Source organism: Ruditapes philippinarum, unplaced genomic scaffold (genome assembly GCF_026571515.1).
Source record: "Ruditapes philippinarum isolate M1 unplaced genomic scaffold, ASM2657151v2 ctg5709_1_1_1_1, whole genome shotgun sequence".
NCBI classification, from domain to species: Eukaryota; Metazoa; Mollusca; class Bivalvia; order Venerida; family Veneridae; genus Ruditapes; species Ruditapes philippinarum.
In genome coordinates, this window is record NW_026867257.1 from 34,857 (window position 1) to 57,184 (window position 22,328).

General features: G+C 32.4%; 1 protein-coding gene across 1 annotated transcript; it reads left to right on the forward strand.

Moving 5' to 3' along the window:
- Positions 1-152: 152 nt before the first annotated feature.
- Positions 153-21,700, forward strand: LOC132735439 (low-density lipoprotein receptor-related protein-like). The gene is made up of 13 exons (XM_060722381.1): positions 153-407; positions 1,179-1,257; positions 2,276-2,427; positions 2,844-3,095; positions 7,604-7,762; positions 9,365-9,547; positions 10,413-10,517; positions 10,956-11,072; positions 11,450-11,641; positions 15,871-15,989; positions 16,380-16,510; positions 17,119-17,282; positions 21,438-21,700. Exons 1-13 carry the CDS (start codon positions 305-307, stop codon positions 21,656-21,658), a joined length of 1,977 nt encoding a protein of 658 aa, XP_060578364.1. The 5' UTR covers positions 153-304; the 3' UTR covers positions 21,659-21,700.
- The last annotated feature ends 628 nt before the right edge of the window (positions 21,701-22,328 follow it).

Below are 22,328 nucleotides of genomic sequence, written 5' to 3' on the forward strand. Positions count from 1 at the left end.
GAAACGGATACTTTTTAAGTTATTATCAAAATAACAGCCAAATTCCTGTAAGCTAAGAAGATATTTGCAAGTCTACCACTTTTTATAAATAATGCATACAAAATCTTAAGAAAATAAAGAAATTAAGAATTAAGAAATAAATTGTTACAATAACTCATAAAATATATTTATTTATATTAAAGCCTGCTCGGAGCTTTTCAAAAAGTGCTATACAGTATTTTCTAAAAAGGTTTCATGGGACTTAGCAAACACAGAATGCATTCAGCGCAATGAACATCTTGTGACTGTAACTTCAAGCAACGAAATGAATTACGTCCAATACTTACTTCGGAGTAAGTTGTATCAGCAAAATAAGACGGAAGAGAATGAAGTTGCTGAAAAAGAGAAATTTCTTGGAGCGCATATTGGTATTTCTTCTTTATTTCCAACGGAATATGATTCGGTTTTAAGTAGATCTTTTTTATTCTACTCATAACAACATGTTTGTGCACCTTAGGCTTATGGTTTACTAGGTTGACTGAAGCAAAATGCATCTGTTAAGCCATATACGTATATTGTACCAATGTGTATTTATAACATGTGACAAATACGTTTCAAAAAAGCACACGTTTGCACAGTTACTGGGATAGAAATGCAAACAAAGGGCGAGGGTCTTTCACCATGCTATCACTATACGATTAAATGGTCAAATGTAAGGAATTAGTAAGTCAACACATCCTTTTAAAAAAGCATCGTAATAATAAGCTTTAAGTCATTATTTACGCAAAAACAAAAGATTGTTTAAACGTGCTGTGTTGGTCAGCAAAATTGTCCTAACTGAAACATTCATTCTGTTTAGTTTTTGTTAATAAAAAATAAAAACACTGTAAATGCGAAATAACTATACGTAAATTTTAGACTTTGAGAATTTGGTTTAGGCCCAGTTCTACAAAAAAATAAACATTTATAGAAGAGGTCACATATCTGTACCTTTGAATAAGACAACAAATTTGTACATTTACTCGCTTCAAATTTAAAGTCGTGTATAGTAAACTATCGGCACTATTCGATTAAATCATTTTGTACATTTTTTTGATTTCTAATCAATGTTGTAGCATTGCCTCTTCTAAAAACACCCAAGAACAAATATGAAGTAAAATATGTTTACATATATATAAAACATTTTTTTAATCCATAAGGTTTGAAAAGGATTAAGGACAAACAAAGAAGAACGGATTTCATCTGGATTACCACCTTCAACGTTACTTTCAGTGCTTGGTAATACACTAATAATTTCAAAGTATTGTTTATCATTATATTATTACAGGAAAATGAATAAGAACTATTATTTTTGTCCGTTCGTTCATCGTTCCATCTATCAGTCCGTCCGTTCAAAATGTTGTTACCGCGCTTTTTCTATGAAACTTTGTTGGAATATTCAATGTTTAAGGGGGTTTGCATATGATTTACACGTGCTATGCATACAATTCAGTCTTAATTTATGGCCAAGTCTTTTATCTATACACTATATACGCTGTTTTAAATCCTGCGTATTTCACCCTGTCACTTTTCCAAAAGTTGAGAAAGAATTTTGTGATTGAAATTTAGGTGATTTTCGTATCTTAGTTTTACCGACAACTCTCTCCAAAGCATTAATCTGAAACATTTGATTATTTATTTCCTGATCCGGACTTAATTACTGTATATGTAATTTTACGTTACATTCATTATACTAGACATAACGTGTTATTATACATTATATTGAAACTTGAGATTAGCTCATATTTAAAGCCTTTCAGTATCGATCTACACCTAATTCACGTCACATCCGGCATATTTTTATGGAATAACCGATTTTATTTTGCTAGATTTTATGCCTGGTCTAACTTTAATTTAATTAATTTCAGCATATATTTCCATGATTTGCTTAACTTTATTCCTATGAGTTTGATCATAATTGTGCATACTTTGCTACACATGAATCATATGATTACAGTTATTCATGTTACAATATAATTATATTCAAATTTGTAACCAAATGATAAATAGTACCCCGATTAGTAAAACATTTCATTTTAGCACATTGTAATCTTACAGCGGGAACATCACCTTAACGATTTGTTTCAATGTAAATGTTATTTTCGTTTTGGCTGAAATTTATTTCAACGCTTAAGTATTGCATACCATATCCATTAATAATAACTGTATCACATTATGTCTCCACATGCTAGAAAGACTATAATGATTATATAATAATTATGTTATTAACTTTGAGACTTGCCGTTAACTATTGCAGGAAAAATGGACAACCTTCAACCGGGGATTGTACTATGACATCATTGAATTTTAACGACAGGGAACTTTGGGAAACTCAAAATTGTTTTAGTAATATTGCCGATTTTTACATCTGTGAGAAACCATTTTCACTGGACAGGGACAAACAAAAGCGTATATTTTATAATTATCTTGAAACTATTATGCATTTATTCGGAATTGGAATTCAGGCATTGTCATTTTTTCATGTCTATCAAGTTTTATTATGACAGTTAATTATAACCTTTTATGGAACTATAATTCATATCGTTGTACATGTCATGTCGTTGTAAGTTTTTCTGGCCTGAACATGTCTCAACATTTTCAGTTTTTCAAGTATTACGGACGTTTACATGATTATATATCACCTTTTGGTATTCCTTTTTTGCCTTACTGTTCCATAAAGCAATTCAATGAATGACTAGTTACACCTTGCGAAAAATAGTAGTTATAATAAACAAATATAATAATTTCACTAGGCACGACAGGCAAAAAATGAATATGTTTTTTGTAATCAATCTGTTTGTAGTTAAATTTATTATGCTTTCCAGATAATATCACGGAAGATGTGTGTAAAGGTGTATATATGAAGAAAGACCTAATTGCGTCCCCACACTCTGGTAAATCTTGTCAAAATTGGCGAATGCTATCTGTCAAAGCTAAAAGTGATTTTAACACTTACTTATATTCTTCACGATACACTTTACACGATTCGATGTGTAAGGATCCGTACGCGCAGGACAATTTATGGTGCTATGTCATTGATGCTGACGAATACATGAGGGATCCGTGTTTTCTGCACCGTAAGTTAACTTGTAATTAGAAATTAGTCTGACAAAACTTGATATAAAATTATCGTGGGCTTCGAGATGGAATTGTTCGTGTGTGTGATCATTTCAATTGAAAAGTATATTCAATGTTAAAAAATGCTCTGCGTGTTTTGTATACGGAGGTCCTCAAGGCGACAACGGACACTTTCCGTGGTACTACCATTAATGTCATTTAAACCAACTTATTTTATTAATAATTGTTATTTATTTAAATTGTGTGCATTAAATGTCTTTGATCTTCATAAAAAATATCATATTTGAAAAAAATGCCTTTGTAAAGTAATGATTTTGATAAAAAATTCTATAATTCTAAATCGTCAGATCAAAGTCATTTTTTTATTTTTTTTTTTTTTTTTGTCTTCAAACTCTTGGCATATTAACATAATTATAATATCTGGGAAACCGTGTCTCAGACTTTTTCTATCTTTTCTCAAAAAAATATTACGTAACGTCAATTAATTTATGCGACTTTTTTCACCATACATATTACGTAATTAAAGATTATTAAGTCGCTGATTGAGCAAATCCCTGACACGGTTCCCTCCATAATTGAATCACCTTTCATGTGCTTTAAACCGCATGCAAATTGCTTATTTATTAAAAAAAGTAATGCCGATTCAAAGGTTAGTCCGACGCGCATCAAACGAAGTGTCATATATCGGCTGTTCTCTCTCAGATCCCTTCGTTTTCCGTTAAATTATTGTATAACACGCAAATATCTCACTAAAGGGGGTGACACGATGCGGTAACACATACTCTAACAATTTTTATGACCCAGTGACATCTGACCAATTAATTAGCAGCTGATATATATCATTTTATAGCAGAATTTCTTCAAATCTTAACGTGATTTACTGTCCGCCTGGTATCTGTCGCACATGTCACGTGACTATCGGTAAAATATGAGGCACTCAGTGGGGTAAAGTGGAACGCATTTAACGTTCGTACTGCTATCGGATAATCATATTTTTTCACTTTAAATTTGATGTTATTACTATTATCTAGTTTCATCATCATTATTATTTCAATATTATATCAGTGTCACTCTGCCTGTGTATTGTTGTTTTCTCGCCTACGGTAAGTATCTTCCCCCTTGTCTCTAGTTTTTTTTTTTCTATTTCTCCCCCCCCCCCCCCCCCCGGGTCTCATGTCCCCTTCCCTTGAGCCTTTTGACTTTATGGGCCTTATATTCAATCATTTATTTGTTTTCTTTTAGTTTCTTATCAGTTACTAATTATTTATTCTTAGGTAGTGGTTTGCCTGCCCGTGCCCTGCCTTTTGCCCTTTCCTGTTTTTGTTTGGGGTCCTCCTGTGCTCCTTGCCACTGGCTCTTGTTGCTGGGTCGGGTGAGGGCTGCGTTTATTGAACGCCGCCTTTCCTTGATGATCTTGTTTATCATATTTCGTGTATGAAATTCCGTTAAAATATAAATTATAATTACAAAACACTGTGCTTCCGACAGACTTTTAAAGTCCATGCATGGTACGTTGAACAAATAAGAACGGGATGTTATATTTTTTGTCCGATCAGTTCATATAAATGCTTGACATAATTTAATAGAAATAAAAGGTATTTCTCGATCAATATCATCTGACGTTCTTGACTTTTATTATCCCGAACTTTATCTATGCACGGCATACATAGATTGGGTTTCTTCTTGAACATACAATAAATTTACTAGTGAACAATTCGTTCACTGAAAATATATTTTCATATCTTTTTCATTGATTCATAAAGAATTAATCATCCGAAGACTATCGTAAAAATATTTTAGAAATTTGTAAGGGACACCTGACCACCTGTCATACATAGGCGTTCACATGAAAGAGTTGTCTGTTTCTTTTGACATGCAACGAGGTTGCATGCAAAGAAAGCTTAAGTTCATAAACTCAATATAATGTCTATCAGATTACGGGATAAATAAATTTCACACATTATGGATAAAGGCAGCTACATTGTTTTAACCATCCCCATTGTCGTGCGATTTACCGCTATGCTAAATTATTTGTGAAATCTTGGCCGACAATTTCTTTATTTATAAAATGGCTACTTAAAAATGGTAGACGATACAATGTTAAAAAAATATTTATAAAAGATGTACAGTATCTTTATGATACATGTATAACAAGTAATATCGACTAATAACAAATAAACCGGTAATTCATGAATACACGAAACTACTGATTTCCCTCATTGATGCCTAAATAGGGGGCGGTGCGTAATCAATAATTAACAGGCTACGCACGTAGCGGATATAAATGGTATAGGTATCGTTTTAAAACGTTTAAAAACATAGTTTCTGGACTAACTGCTTGCAAAATTAAATCACGAATGTATTCAGAAAAGGTTAATAAATCTACTTAGCAAAATCTCATTTTAGGTATTTTAGTGATAATTGACTCCGTTCTCACCTTAACCGATATACATACTTATGATTGCTGTCAAGCAAATCTTATTGTGTTTTTAATGGAAAATTATGTAACTTATTGTTTCAGTTACTTTACATACATAAATTGCGAATTGTTTAAAGGATTTTTTTGTTTTTTGTAAAGACATGTTAATTGGTAGATTTTTTTTGGTTTCTATTCAATTGATGATTGCCATAATGCATAGATCTCTGACCTATCAAATTCATTTTATCAGATAAGTGGTTAAATCTATTGTTATTCAAATAAAATATCAGAGTAAGAATATATCAATGCAGTTAAGTCTAGTGAATTTGGTGGTGAAGGTCATATTTCACACAGCCTAAATTATCTGACTGTACATCAAAGGACAACACAGTAAGGCACAGCATCAAAATCTAGTTCATCTGATATCAAAGTTCAAATTTACAACTAAAACTGTGCACATGGTCAAAATGTCATTGCTGTTAACTGTCCGCTTGGGAAAGGCAAAATTTTGACCCAAGGGTTGAATTAAAAAACATTGAATCTTGATACAGGTCCACCAAACAACGTTTCATGTCAAATATCTAAGCGGTAGCTTTCTCCAATTCAGAAAACATTTGTTTTAGTTTCTGTTTTTAATATGTGTACAAGAATCAATGCCCCGGGACACCAGGGGAAAAATTTGAAAAAAATAGAAGAGGACCTATAGATGATATTATATAGCAAACGTCAAAGCTCTAAGCCTTGTACCTTCAGACAAGAAGTTTTTTTAAAATATTTTACTATATGTACATAGTGAAAATCAATGACCCCCGACCAATACTGACCCCAGGCCTATAATTTTAACAAACTTGGTAGAGGTTCACTACGAAAAGTCTCATGCCAAATATTTAACCTCTAGCCTTTGTCAATTCAGAGAAAAAGATTTTTCAAGTTTTTACTATATACATATAAGGAAAACCTATGACCCCGGGCGGGACTAATTTAGACACTTGTGGCAAAATTTGAACAACTTTGGTAGAGGACACATAGATGATATAATATACCAAATGTCAAAGCTCTAAGCCTTGTACCTTCAGACAATAAGATTTTTTTTATTTACTATATGTACATAGTGAAAATCAATGACCCCCTGGGCGGGGCCAATTTTGACCCCAGGGCTTTAATTTGAACAATCTTGCTAGTGGTTCACCATACAGTGTTTCATGCAAAATATCTAACCTCTAGCATTTGTCAGTTTCAAAGAGATAACTTTTTACAGTTTTTACTATATGCATATAAGGAATACTATGACCCCCGGGGCGGGGCTAATTTTAACACTAGAAGCAAATTTTGAACAACTTTGGTAGAATACCTGTATCATATACCAAAGATCAAACCTCTAAGCCTTGTACCTCCAGACAAGAAGGTATTTTAAGTTTTTACTTTATGTACATAAAGTAAAAACCAATGACCCCCGGGGCGGGGCCACTTTTGACCCCCAGGGCTATAATTTGAACAATCTTGATAGAGCTCTACCAGACAATGCCTTATGCAAAATGTCTAAGCTCTAGGCCTTTTAGGTCTTTAAAAGAAGATTTTTTAAATTTATTCTTATAATTCTTTTTTGTTGCAATGGCAACCAGATTTCTGCATGGAATAAAATTCTTTGAACAACTTTGAAAGCCCTTCAGCCAAGGATCAATCCTGCCAAGTTAGGTTGAAATTGGAAAAATGGTTTTTCACAAGAAGATTTTTAAGTTCACTATATAATCTATAGAACACACAAACACACACACACACACACAGGTGAATCGCTATACGCCACCGCATCGCAGATACGCACACACACACACACACCAACACACACACATCAACACGCACCATCGCACGCACCAACACACACGCACACACACACACACACACACAGGTGAATCGCTATATGGCAAAATATGCGACTAAACAACATTTATAAATTAAATGTAAATTTAAACAGCCGATGACATTTCTATAGTTTGCTATTAATATGTTGAAACGTTTAATCTTCACAAAATTTTGTTCATGATAATATATGTTCTATTTTTTACATAATTATCCCTCAATTGGAAATAGAAATTGATTCGGACAAAAGTGTTATCAATATGACTGAACGGAAATTGCCTGGGGTAAATTGCTCTGATGGATCTTCAATACCTACAGTAAATTGGTGTGACAGGAATTTTGACTGTTTCGACTACACGGATGAACTGTCTTGTCAAACTTCTACGAAAGGTTTATACCGGTTCAGCATAATATAAACAGTTTTTAACTAATTCAGTTTAATTTAGACTAGTGTTTATCCTGTTTTGTAAGTAAAAATCAATACGTAAAATGAATTGGTTGCAGGAGATGAAACAGTTGAGCAAAACAGTTACTACCTAATATTAAGAAATATCTAGATTGATGAAGGACATTTTATTTTGGTTGAATTGACCAGTTATGATATTTTTGTCTATTTCGTTCAACATTTTCATTTTTATTATAACATGGCGACAGTTTCTGTAAATACGAGAATGGATTAATATGCAATGCAATCTGGTCAATAAATTTAACAAAAAATACTTTTATGACTATATTAATACTTTGAAATAATTTCTTACAGAAATATGAAATTTTAGACGCTAAAATCAATTTTAAATGCTTTAACATAATAGTCTTCTTTAGGATTGCCTTTTAACAACTCAATAATGGCTGATCCAAGGCAATTTGTACTTTTGTAGCGAAAAGATGTTTGAGAAACTTAATTGAGAATACGGTTGATTTTTAAAGACAATCACTCGTAAAAATCGTGCTTGTGTGTGCGCGACCGTTGTCTTGAAGAAAGAACAGGCCTTTCATACAAGTCGAAGAAGAACGTTTTTTTTTCAATTTTCTTTACATAATATCTTATTAATTCTTGGATGTGGCAGAATAGCGTCTAGTAACTAGAATGTAGACAACAGTTCAACGGGTATATAAATATTAAAAACAATAACTTACATAACTTTCCTGGTACTTGCAATGCATGATCAACAAAAATTTTCGCGGCTGAAATCTCGTTGTTACGCTTGCGAACTGACGTGAAAACGGCTTTCTTCACCCGTCACGATATTAGAAAAACGGCAATATTTTCAGTAATATTCAAGTTCTTTAAACTCGCTCATTCTTTTGGTCAGACTTTAGCAATTGGGTTATCAATATGGCCGTTATTCGCCTATCGAAACGTATAAATTGGTCCACTTTCATATCCCTGCGGTAAGGGTTTTTTTGAAAGTGAAATACTGGTATCTTTGTCAATGATAATGATAAGATTGGCTTTATGATTTTATTTTCAGTAGCTATAATAATATTTTTTTATCGACTTGCAGGCATCTTAAACTGACTCGTGCTCATTTTTGAATTTACGCATCACCCTCGAAACACTTGTTTTAAATGCTTCATTTTTGCCGTAATATTACAAATATCGTCATAAAATTTAGCCGATTTTTGTAGTTTTGCTCGAGCTTTTCTGTAACTTCAGCACTTTTAATTGTTTACCAGTCATACTTTAAATACTCGTTTAAGATATTGATAATGCGAATAAAATTCTTAATCGGTTTACTTATAAATGGATTTTTGACTCATTTGAAACCAGATGCTTTGAAAAAAAGAAACACAAGAATCACAATCTAAATCATAAAATATACTTCAATATTGCATTTTATATTGAGCCACCCTCGTAAATTGTTACATTTTTGTTGAGTATAAATGAAAGGAAAATCAGTTTATACACATAAAGACAAAAGAAACCTTACAGCGTGTTTGCCTCTTTTCTTGGCGGGATTCATAATACTTTTCATATTATATTGTTGATAGATCACAATCTTACCAGTATTGGCAGTACAATGATACAGTCTAATTTACCACAAAGACTGCAAGCCAGGGCATTCTTCGTCTGTGTAAAAAGCCAGGAGTGGATATCTATGTTAGCTAAATGTGATGGTGTCATTGATTGCCTTGATGCTTCGGATGAAGTCAATTGTTCTAACAGCAGTATTGGTATTTTGTTTTTTAAACGAAATTAATGAACTCATCTAAAATCCGCCTCTGAAAACTGTCGAATCTGTTATCAAGGTGTCGCTGGTTTAAAACTGACCATGCAATTTTGTTACGGACATTTTTAAAGTACGCGGTCACTAGTGTGAAAATCTTTATTACTTTTTTCACTTTTTATCTAGGAAAATTGATCAGTTTGACCAACCGCCATAACGAAAGCAAAATGAATTGAAAACGGGTAAGAAACAAACAAACACAAGAAACTTCAATGTTAGCATCATTTGTGTATTTTACATTTTCTGAGAATAATACAAATAAGGAATTAATTTACATTAAAATATTTTTCCGGAAATATACGCAACTCATGAAGAGCTTAATAAAATTCAACGGATAAAAAGTCCCTTTTATATGGGTGACAAATACAATGCCAGATATGGGTTTGTCGAATGAATTTTTTTTTTGCATTACGTTGTGTTTGGAAAAGAAAACTGGCTACTGAAAGCGTTGTTAAGGCAGATGTATTCATCCGTCTTCTTGAAAGTTATATTTCTATTTGTGGCATAACTTGTAAAGTGGCAGTACAATGAATATCTTTCTCTTTTAAAAGCTATCTGTATATGAAAAAAGGAGAACTACATACCTTATAAAGCTACCACAACATAAAAAATTTCCGTTTTTACGAACATATTCTTAGACAGATAAATTACTTTTTGTTTTATGATTAAACTGCTGTTTAGAAAGTTATTTTTTAAGAAAGTGAATTGTTCGATTTGATACAACACATATCTCGGTAGTCGGAGAACAATACGAGAAATTTACAGTATATTTGAATGTTTGTTTTGTTTACAACCTTGTTTTATGTGTGCAGCATGCGATGACAACACATTCTCATGTGATGGCGGAAATTGTATAAAATTAAGTCAAGTATGCGACTTTATACAGGACTGCACGGATGGAACGGATGAATTGTGTGGTAAGCAGTTTATTTAAATGGTTAGAAGGGTAATCAAATACAATAACAAATAATTTAAAAGATAATTAAATATATCGTAATGCATGTTATATTTCTGTTCGTTTTCCAACGTGAAAGTTTGTTTTCCTGATATTAGAAATAAATATAATACATGTAATAGAGACCTCTGTTGATTTTCCTTATTTTGATAGTTTTAACGCATACGGCCGTACACATGTCATTCATGAGCGTAAATTCAACACTATAACGAAAATAAATATCGTAAATACATACATTATATCACATTTGAGACCTTCTATTTTATGAAAACGTTATAAACTTTGTATATTTCTGTACCTATACGTGTATAAATGTTAAGATCGGAGCCAGGCTACAATGACTTGGTTCCTGCATGTTTCATTTTTTACGCATATTAAGTTTTTTTCCGCATATTTGAAGAATACCAAGTGTGTGATGAGAACGAATTTTGTTGTGAAAATAAACGATGTATTTCGTCAGAGAAACGATGTAATGCTAAAACTGACTGTTCCGATAAAAGCGATGAACTTGATTGCGGTATGTATATGAAATTGTTTTACAATATAAATTATTAATTATGATGACAGTTATTATTGTCAAGACAAACGGGTATTATCGACAAACGGGTATTTATATTTAATGTCGGTTTTATATGTGCCTGTTTAAACAGTATGTTTATTAATCAGATAGATTTTCAATTGATAAAAAATATTGCTTAAATTATTATAATACAAAAAGCTTTATTAAAGCAAAAGTAAAAGAAAACAGCCACAGATATTATGATAAAGTCAAATAAGCGTATTTTACATTCACACGATGATAAAAGGTGGCTCCAATTGTAATGCCTCAACCCTTAAAGACAAACTCGCAGTCACAAAGGGATCATAATAATCATTTGATATCTTACATCAAAGATTCCTGTAAAGAATCATTTCTCTGTGCTGATGATTACAAATGTATTCCTCATCGACTGACATGTGATGGCTACCCTGACTGTAGGGATAGAAATGATGAATTGTCTTGCTACGTTACGCCTCCATTTTCTGGTGATTTCAAGAACAAATATATATCGGCAGGAGAACAAAAGCTTCAATTCTATAATCTAGGTGAGCCAAATTCTTAGATAAAGTTATTGTTCTCTTCAAATTCCACTTAAATTAGTTTCCAGAACAAAACTGACGACAGTTAGTGTAGATTATGCGTGTACGATGTGTATCAAAAGTATGACAACAATTTCCTTTATAAATAGTAACGCGCTGTATTTGTTAAGATGCCTAGTCAATATTTATTCTATTGATACATTTGTTTTATTTATCTATTATAATCAAAATGCCGATGTTCTTTAATAGGAACAGCAAACGAAATTGAGTTCTTTTCCCAGGTTCCTAGGGAGTAATAGCAAAATATCTGTTGCATGATGGAAACTTCATTTCTTTAAAGTCTGACAGAAAGGTTTTCCCTTTTTTTATAATATAATTTCATTTAATGGTATCTCTTATAATTTTGTTGTACAGTAAGAATTATTAACGTATATCTCAAGAGATAGTCATTTTATATTTAACACAGTTTTATTGTTGCTGTTTTTTTTAGTCCGAATGTTGTGATATTTGCAAACCACTTTGATTCACGTTCAAATGAATTAAAATAATTCTGCTTCACTTTAACAAAAGCTGCATACAATTTATTATTGTTAATATGTGTGCATTTTTGTTTTGCACAGATGAATGGTTTAAATCCTTTGTAGTTTTTTATGTAAAAATAAAACATCAGTTATTAATTTCAAACCATGTTTAGTACAAATTGGTTTTGTATATTTCCTTTTAGATATGTAAAGCAAAGACTATACATCATATGTTTGCCATAAATAAATCAGAAAAAGGACAGTGCCTCTTCAAGTTAAAATGAGAGGGGAAATGCTCTTAACAAAGCTATTGCCTTAAATCTTAGTATTATATTCAACGTATCACTTACTTTATTTGAACTGTGTCACGCATGCCACTTTTCACAAACCACCTTTACGGCTAAACCAAATGCACAATTTCATTGTTTTACAAAATATCAAATGTAAAAAAGTTCAGGAAATAATTCATTTCCATTGACTTTTAAAAGAAAATATTGAATGATTCCAAAAAAACAGGATTTCTCTAACTCCAATACGACCATTGACGAAAAATAGCAACAGATATGATGGAGAACTATATTCATTTCCAAAACATTTTAATAACTTCTTATCCGAGGTATTTTAAAAAGTTAATGTATACTTCAGCGTCAACAATTATTGAGATGTCTAGTTTCAGATTATTGTCTTATCTGTCTTATCCAGGAACTATATTTTAAAGTTTGGATTTTGAATTTTGAAAGATAGCAAATAAATGGGTTAATAACATAGTTACAGTAAAACCTAACAGTATTATTTCTTTTAAATGACTCCCTGTCCAGTTGAGTAACAGCTTCTTTCTTCCCTTTAATATTTCTATTACGTTGTCATCATAATTGTTAGTAACCAATTTTCATGTTCTAAATTAATTGTATATGAGTCCTACCAATGAAGATTTATACATCTGGTACACATTGTAGTAAAGATGTTAAGGGGAACACACGTTTATTTCCATTTAAGTCCATTTATTTGTTATAAAAGAAATACAAAAAAGATATCTTGAAAATGCAACTTCTCGGCAAAACGGCCTGACTACTAACAGACTAAGCATGATTGCGCATTTCGGTCAAAGATATTCTTTTCATAATTATCACACTGTGTTTACACTTAAATCAATAAAGCAAACGTATAGTAAACCTTACAGAGACGCTAAGCTTACCGAGACGCTTACACAAATGATTTCAAAGGTTTTGGGCAAAAATATATTGGTTTATCCTCGGTAACTTAGGGAACTTACCATATACCAGTTATGGTAATAAATTGGTTATAATATATATAAAGGACTGTTAACCGTGGGTTTCGACGTTGATAATGTTTATTCTCGGCATGATTGACGTTTTTTAAATGCCCGAAAGAAGTACGGACATATTATGTTATACCCCATAGTATGTTATACCCCTTGGCGTCCGTCTGTCCGTAAGCAATTCGGTACCGGAGCATAACTTAAGTTCAATTTTGCCCACAATATTCAAACTTCATAGGATGATTGTCCATATTGAGTAGAAGACCCCTATTGATTTTTGGGTCACAAGGTCAATGTAACTATAACCTTAAAACTGAAAACAGTTGCTGCTCTATTACTTTAGTATAATTCACCCTACGGCTGTAAAATTTTATAAGATGAACAGCCGTGTCCAATACATGACCCCTATTGATTTTAGGGTCATAAAGTCAAAGGTCAGGGTCACAATTATCTTTACACTGAAAATTTTGGTTTCTGGAGCGTACCTTAAGTTCCTTTGGCCCACATTGTTCAAACTTCATAGGATGATTGTTAATATTGAGTAGCAGACCCCTATTATTTTTGGGTTACAATATCAAAGGTCAAGGTCACTATTTCTTAAGACTGAAAACAATTTTCGCTCAATAACTGAAGTATTAATCAACTTACACCTTTTAAGTCTATAGGCTGAATAGTCATGTCCAATACATGACTCCTATTGATATTTTGGTTATAAGGTCAAATGTCAGGGTCACAATTACCTTAACACTGAAATTGTGGTTTTTGGAGCATAACACAAGTTCCATTTGGCTGACAGTGTTAAAATTTTATAGGATGATTGCCTTTATTGAAAAAAAGATCCATATCTATTTTCGGATTACAAAGTCAGTATCAAGTGACCTTAATATTGTTAACAGTTTTACAACTGTCACACTTCATAGGATGATCACTTATATTGAGTACATTTATAAAATGCTCTAAAGATTTGATTATATTATGTTATACCACTGGCGTCTTTCGTCCATCCGTCGTAGCACTTTAACTTACAAGACAACAACTTGATGGTGGTACATTGACAAACAGCAACTGTATATATATGAAAGTTCTTTAGCTATAATGAGGATTGCTTTTTACGGAAGTTTTATTTTAATATGTTTATGTATCAGTTTCTTTAATTTGTGTATGCATTGTATTTCCTACATAAATGTGTACAATGGAAGATGGCTGCTTTACGGAAGTTACAATTTTGTTGTTGTTTATTCATTCAAGACTAACACTTTTCGGGCATATAATGCTCCGCCTAGCGGTGCTCTTGTCATACATATGTAAGTTAATCAACACAATGATTTATTACAAATACAACGAGTGGCATGCCATACAAAACGTAAGGGAAGTATATATACAATATTGGCATGTGTCGTTCGTATTATGTCCTGTAACACATACTCTACGCGTTTCGCTACTTGAGGAAGAAGTGCAGTGTCAAAGAATTCAACTTAATACCTTGCTATATGTATAAATTATCAGCAAAGCAAGCAAAGCAATGTTAATCCTCCTTGATAATAGTTAATAATGCTTGTTTGGACAAGAACATGAATTTTCAATGTGTATCGGAAAAAACAACATTTCAAACAATGATACAGGCTAACGTGAGGAAGTTCAGTTGTTCAGAACTATATCTATATATTTTCTTTTTGTACTGCTTACATTTGAATTTGTTCCCTTGTTATTACCTAAAATGTTAAAAAGTCCAGAGTATAACTTATAGACTCCGAATTTTATCACATGTCACATCAATAAAGCGCAGCCAGCATGTGGTAGGGAATGCATTGTCAAATAATCTCAATGCTTGAATTTCTACATTTATAATTTATAAAAAGAATATGATTTTTCATCACCTATCTTTTATAGAGTAGTGTGCTTTTGAACACTTTGGCTTGTAGGAAAATATTTTATTAGAAAAATGATTTTCAGACACTTCCACACACATTATTTCAATCTAAAAGAAGTAACTATAAGGATTTTTTCCTTCTAAAATATTTCGTCTTTGAGAGCCATTGAACTGTTTTTGGTGCTGCATGTTAAGAAAACATCAATTGAACAGATCATGATCATGATAAACAGCTCCTAAATACTGATGCGCTATAGCCAATCAAAGGGTTCTGGCATTTCCTATTTTAATTCAAATAAGTGTCTAATTAAACCGTTTGGAAACCAAATATATGTGTACAAACAAATTGCAACAACCATGCATTTTGAGTAGCTAACCTCGAAACAACGTCACTAAACGTAACAAAAAACTTTCAACATGTAGTAAATTTGAAAGCTATGCTTACCGCTGATGATTTTTCTATCGCAAAAATAAATGTAAGATCTGATCATGAGTAAGATTGACAATGTCTAAGTAATAACGTAACTATGCATAATTTATGTTTAACATTCACTTTCCCATTTAGATAGTATTTGGAAGCTCACGTCAATAGGATACGAATCTGGAAGAATCACCTTTTCGAGTAACTCGATATATCTTCCTGAAAACAAATTTTTAGACTCAGGTTATTCTTGTTTTATTAAGGTTAGTTCAAGTTTGCAATTATTTGTTCATTTACTGTTGTCTACACGTTTGTAACAAAATGCAAGAATACAGGAATAACAGTCAAAAGGCACACTTGAATCTTTCTTAAAATCCCTTTACAAATCAATTCAGCTTACCAAACTAAAACAGAAGTGTTGAAAACAGTATTAAACTGAATTTCAAAAAATCTTGTACAAGAGCCGTTAACAATTTTCTTTCAAACTCCATATTGATGATAAAAATAATAATAATTATATTTGATACGAAATGTTTTTTTGCATCATGCACGTAAAAACGTATGTAAGGCATTTTAGATAAAAAGAATAACCATATAACATTTACCTTGTTGTACTATTTTGTTTCACAGTCATTGTGATATTTTGATCGCAGGTAAAAACAGATTGTAGGTTTAAATTTCGAGAAGCTGCCCTTATAGACAATGTTGACAGTAATGACTTTGCGTATCCGTTCTGTGACTGCACAATAGGTACATTCAAAAAATACAGAGATCAAGTGTACAGGTATGCGTTCAAAAACATTATTTTTCACCCAAACATCGTAAAACTTGATATTTTGAAAATTGAAATTTACCTTAGAGCTATTGAATTATTATTAATGTAATGCTTTATCTGTTTGCTGATAAAAATAGTTTAAACATTTCTGGTTGAAGGAAATAAATTAAACATATGTGTCATATTAATTAAGAAAAACAGATGATACTACAGGACATTAGCATTGTGCTTATATACTCTCATCTGAGCGATAAGCATTGATCATTTAAAAGCGCTCACTTTATTATATTTTATAAATTTCTATAAATTAAATAATGTGTAGACGAACCATAGACATTTTCAGATATGTAAATAACATAATTTTCTCTTTTAAAGCCCACAATTATAAACGTTAGTCTTTTAATTTTTATTTTCGTTACATTTCGTACGTTGCGAACAGGAACCCCAGATTAAAAGAGATCATGTGTAATTTGTTCAAGACACTTTCATGATCTGATCTCAAATCTTTTACGTCTACATGAGCAAAGACTGAATTGAAACATACTCTTGGTCAGAGAGTAAAAACCAAAATGTTATGATATAAAGAATGAAGAATAATATTGTAACATAAATTCCAGATTTGATTTGGTTTCTGTGTCAAGATGCGATGGAAGTGAAATAACAGACTTACGTGCTGTTAAAGAAAGTATTTATTCTAAAATAAATGGAGTTTTTGATTTGTATTCTCTTTGGACAAGTGCTTTCTTGCACCGAACATATATACCACCGTATTGCACTAACGGTAAGGAAACCTTATTAAACCTTAAGGAAATTGGTGATGTGTTTGATATTCACGCCGGTGTAAATTCTGTTGCCCTTTTATCACAACTCATCATTTATTTAAATCATTTAACCTGGTACTAAAGTCCAGTTAAATATTTGTTTGTTCTTGTTTATAGTATATGTTAAATTTTATCCAACACATAAACTCCATTATGGAGCCAACATATTACGGACGAAACTAATCATAGCGAAGCATATTGTACAAACTTGTAAATAATTATATACCGGTATATTATATATATAATTTTCTGTGCGTATTATATTTAAATAAGTTTCTCTGTTCAAGATATTTTTATTGGTAAAATATCATGGAAAAGGACGAACCGCAATTAAGGTTTTATACCTATTACTAAAATGAAACGCGATATGAAAAAGGCTCAGCTGTGAACTTGGCAAGTGCTGCTGAGCGGCCTCGTATTTCCTTGGATAGCGACTGTTCCTCCAATAATGAACAGAACCTGGTCAATTCATATTTGGATACTTGCAAGGAGCAAGAGGGCGATAGATCAGAATGTTGTTGTAATGACGACCATTTTCTCGGTAGCAGGGTGAAAGTTGATTAACTGTCACCGGAACTTGTCTCCACTGACAAACAAAGTTTTAAAGTCACGGCAATATGAGAAAACATCTTAAGGTTTAACGACAAAACACAAAAGACCGAAAACTGTAAGAAACCACCAGATACCAACAGTTCACGGGCAATTGTAGAGACAACTCATGCGAGATACGAAATCGTTTTATTTCACTATGCAGCGATCACAATTTTCTCTTTGTCATACTATATTTCCAGTTCTCAAAATGATGGAACTTTTCAAAAAAAAAACAAATGTTATAATGTGTAAACGGAGATGACTGGTGACGCGTAAGGTATTCTAAATAAAACGTGACATACTGCCGTCATACCGACCACTATGCACAACTTGTCATCAGCGACTTTATTGTTTCATAGGATCCGAGATGATATAACTTCATTGAATGATTGCAACCGAAACTAACGTCAAATGAAATAAACAAGAATCCTTTTTTGTTCAATAGTGGCGCAAAACAGATCGTTGAAGAATCGGGGTGGCTTCAATCAATTTTGAAACCAACTGTCAATGAAAAAGGAAATAAAATCATGAAAGATTATGCTAGCACTGAAAAAACAGTGTTGATTTTCATTCACTTGGGAAAAACGGCAGAAAGAGTATCAATGTGGGAAACTTTTACGTCAGATAAATGGATTTTAAACATACTAAAAGCTGTACAATTGAAGTGTTTCGGATACCTAGGCAACTGCATATTTCTACTCCGTTTTCCTTAACAGCAGACGAGAATGCACAACTATAAACGGTAATAAATTCGTAGAAAAATGTTATCATTGAAAAAAGTACCTTTTTCGTGCTGTACAATATCGAAAAAATGATGATCCGGTTTTCTCTAATCTTAGGTCAATTGTTCACACGAGCGCATACTTCATTAATGAATCATGGCTTCATGATGATATGTATTATTCGTGTTTAGAAAATGTCCTGTCGCTTTTGCCTTGTTGATTTTTATTTTCGTTTTTATTTCCGGAAATCTTTCAACTTCTGTTCTTTAGCCATGTAATACAATGGTTGTCTTAGGGGTTATCTTGTGTAGTGTTTCAATGCCGGTTCGATAAACAACAGATAAAGTTAATTGCATTGATATCTTACACACTTAACGTACGCCAATACGCAAATTCGCAAAATCTCATTTGAAAATTGAATGCCAAGAGACATGGACAATGGAGTGCAATGTTCAGTTATCGACATCAAACCACCGAAAAAGACCATTACATGAAACGTAACTGGGGAACTTTGACAGTTTTATGACAGTTCTAAATACAATTAAAACTACATTTCAATGAGGGATTACAATTCTATAGGACAGCTTCAAGACAATTATAATTAAAGGACCTGATACAATAATCTATACCGACTTTTCGGAAACATTATGTTGGTCAATCGTAGAAAAATAATTGCACATTAATATTCTTGAATTAAGATCATGCAAAATTGGTAAAAACACGTTCTGTAAACATTTAACCAATGAACATGTCAGAATTGACTCTGACAATAGTACAAACTGGGCGTACATTAACAATTATGGGGAAAACTTGACATTATAGATCGCATAATTCGACATCTGTAGTTTTGATGCATCCGAAGAAAAATACATAATATCTCGGAATGTCATACTGCAGGAGTTTCAATGTACATACTGATAAATTGAGAAGATCGGACAAAAATGGCAGAACAGATGCATAGATCAATTAATTTTTCAATTTATTTTTTTAAATATTTCCCGAATATGATAAAAGATTTATTCGCTTCTAAGCTAAATGAAAAAAATTAAAAATTTGAAAAGTGTCTAGATATCCTAACCTAGATGCTTGGGCTACATATGCTTTTTCATGTAAATGGTGTTTATGTCTTTTGCTCATTTGATTAGCTTTACTTTGGAAACTATTACAAAGTTTTACAAAATATTACAAAAATAGAAGATTCACAAAAGCGATAATATAGTTCCAGTATTGCCGCCGCATTTATTGTTGTCAATTTTTATATCGCTAACCAAAGCCACAAAATGTGCTAAAATAAGAAGATTTATAAGGAAAACCGTATCCTCCTACAAAAAAAGGATGAGTGCGTTTAATATATTCGGAACACAGGCACCACCTCAAGACGCACAAGCCCTTTTCATCAACTCTTTGAGTGGCGGCACGCGTAAGCGTAAGCACTTTAATACATACGCATATAATACACAACGGTTATTATTTGCAAGGAACAACGAAATCCTCTTAAACCATCTAACAGCATGGTAATAAAGATTCTCGTCGATTTGTATCAACGAGGTAAGTTACGCGGCTCTTAGTACTGCTCGTTCAGAAATAAACATTTTCGTAACAATAACGGGAAAACATTCATAACAATGAGATCAAGAAAGGAATTTTAAATCTAAGGCCACCATATCCGAGCTATAAAACAACACATACGACGCTTAATCATTCTGTCCCGGTGGATAAAACTGACAATGCTTAGATCAAGAATTCCATGCATAGAACTATTCGGAAAAGAAATGTTTTTGACAGGTGTCAAACAATATGCAGGGTAGAGTTGCTACATTTTATAACGAATTATTGATAAGTAAAAAGCTAATTCTTTTCAAAATAATGATCTAGAGAGCTAATGTAGGGATTAACTAAGAGACTAAAAGTATATGTTCATTATATGTATCACATTCAAACATGTTTATCACATGTTGGATATCAAAAAGATATTATTAACAAGAAACAACATGTTTCAAAATAAAACAAAATATATGCGTTATATTATATTTTGCTCACAATATATTTTAAGAAATGTGTAGTCTGAATAATATGTTGGGCCCGCCCATAAGTAAGTTTAGATGTTAAAAATTATAAAAATAAAATGATTGATTAAACGAAACTTACCTTTGGAAAAGGGAAGGCGAAGGTGGATCATAATTGTATCCGACAAAAAACTATCATAGAACTCATACACCAACCCACAACCATCCCGCACTTTATCAATATTGTGACATTATGTCGGACTCCTTAAAGTATAAATAAACCCAAGTCGTTTCTAGCTGCGGGAACTCTAAGGGTGTTTGGTGTATGCTAAAATTATTTTCAACCTTCGCCTTTCATTGTCTAAAGTAAAACCAGCTTAATCAATCAATTGCATAATGATCACCATATGATAGTCAACCGGTGGAAAAAATTAACGTATCTTTTATTCTTAACTCAACTGATTGTTTTCTCAAAAAGGGTACGTGGATTGTTTTATACGGGACTTGCGGCCCATTCATTCATTGACAAGCATGAAACTGTTTCATTCAAGGTTTAATAACTAAATATGCGTATTTTTCTTAATTTTAAATCATTAAACTATCGCCAAATTATGCATTAGCAGCTTAAAATGCCACTAGTTTAGTAAAATCATTTTTGATCTGTCTTTTAATAGCAAAGTCTGTTACATCAACCAGTTTTAACCCCATTACCAGAATTCAAGTTATAACTTTATTATTTTTAAATAATATTATATTTTGAATAATATTTTCGTTTTAATAAATGCTTTTTGTTTAGAGTACAATGCGACCGTCTTTGGTGAGTTCTTTAATTGTGAAAAAGACGGCAAAGCAATATCAGAGTCGTTGGTGTGTATTTATGCCGAAGACGATAGCGGTTACATGACTGGCTGTAGATCTGGAGAACATTTACAAAATTGCGGTAGTGAAAACATTTATAAGTTATCAAATGTATTATTTCTTACTTTCATAATTGTAATGTCTGTTTCGTGTTATTGACATGTTTAATAAGATAATCTTTGTAGCTAACAAAATCTAGCAGAAATTTTCCTTGGTAATCATCTGGTTAATTATGCCTCCATTCGAAGAAAGGAGGGTATATTGGTTTCCATATGTGGGTTGTCCCTTGACCAAACGTTTCTGATAAATAACCTAAGGACGCCTAACCCTAGGAACTTCAAATGTGGGGTAGAAATCTTCGTATCGACGCCCTAATTTCGTCATGTCGTCGTGTCTTCACCTCAAAATGCAAAAGTCATCTCGGGGTGAAGGCACGACGATACGAAGACTCGATACATTAGGTTATTATCATGTCTACGACTGTCGGGGCAAAGACACGAATACACGAAGACTCTATCAATTTTCCACATCGCATTTTAAGGCGAAGACAAGACGACATGACAGATACAGGGCGCGATACCACGATTTCTACCTGCCAACATGACAATTTTACAAAAATAAAAAAAAAGATCTCGTGTCGTTGCCTGTTTAAATATTATTATTTTGCCTAAAATATATCGTGTCTTTGTGTTGGCGCCATTAAAAGTCGAAGGCAAAGACAATTGAGCATATTATAGTGTCCTTGTGTCTTCGATTATGACGTTTGTGGGGCAAGACACAAAATTGCAGAAATCAGTCACCATAGGTATGAAGATTTTTTATGACCATT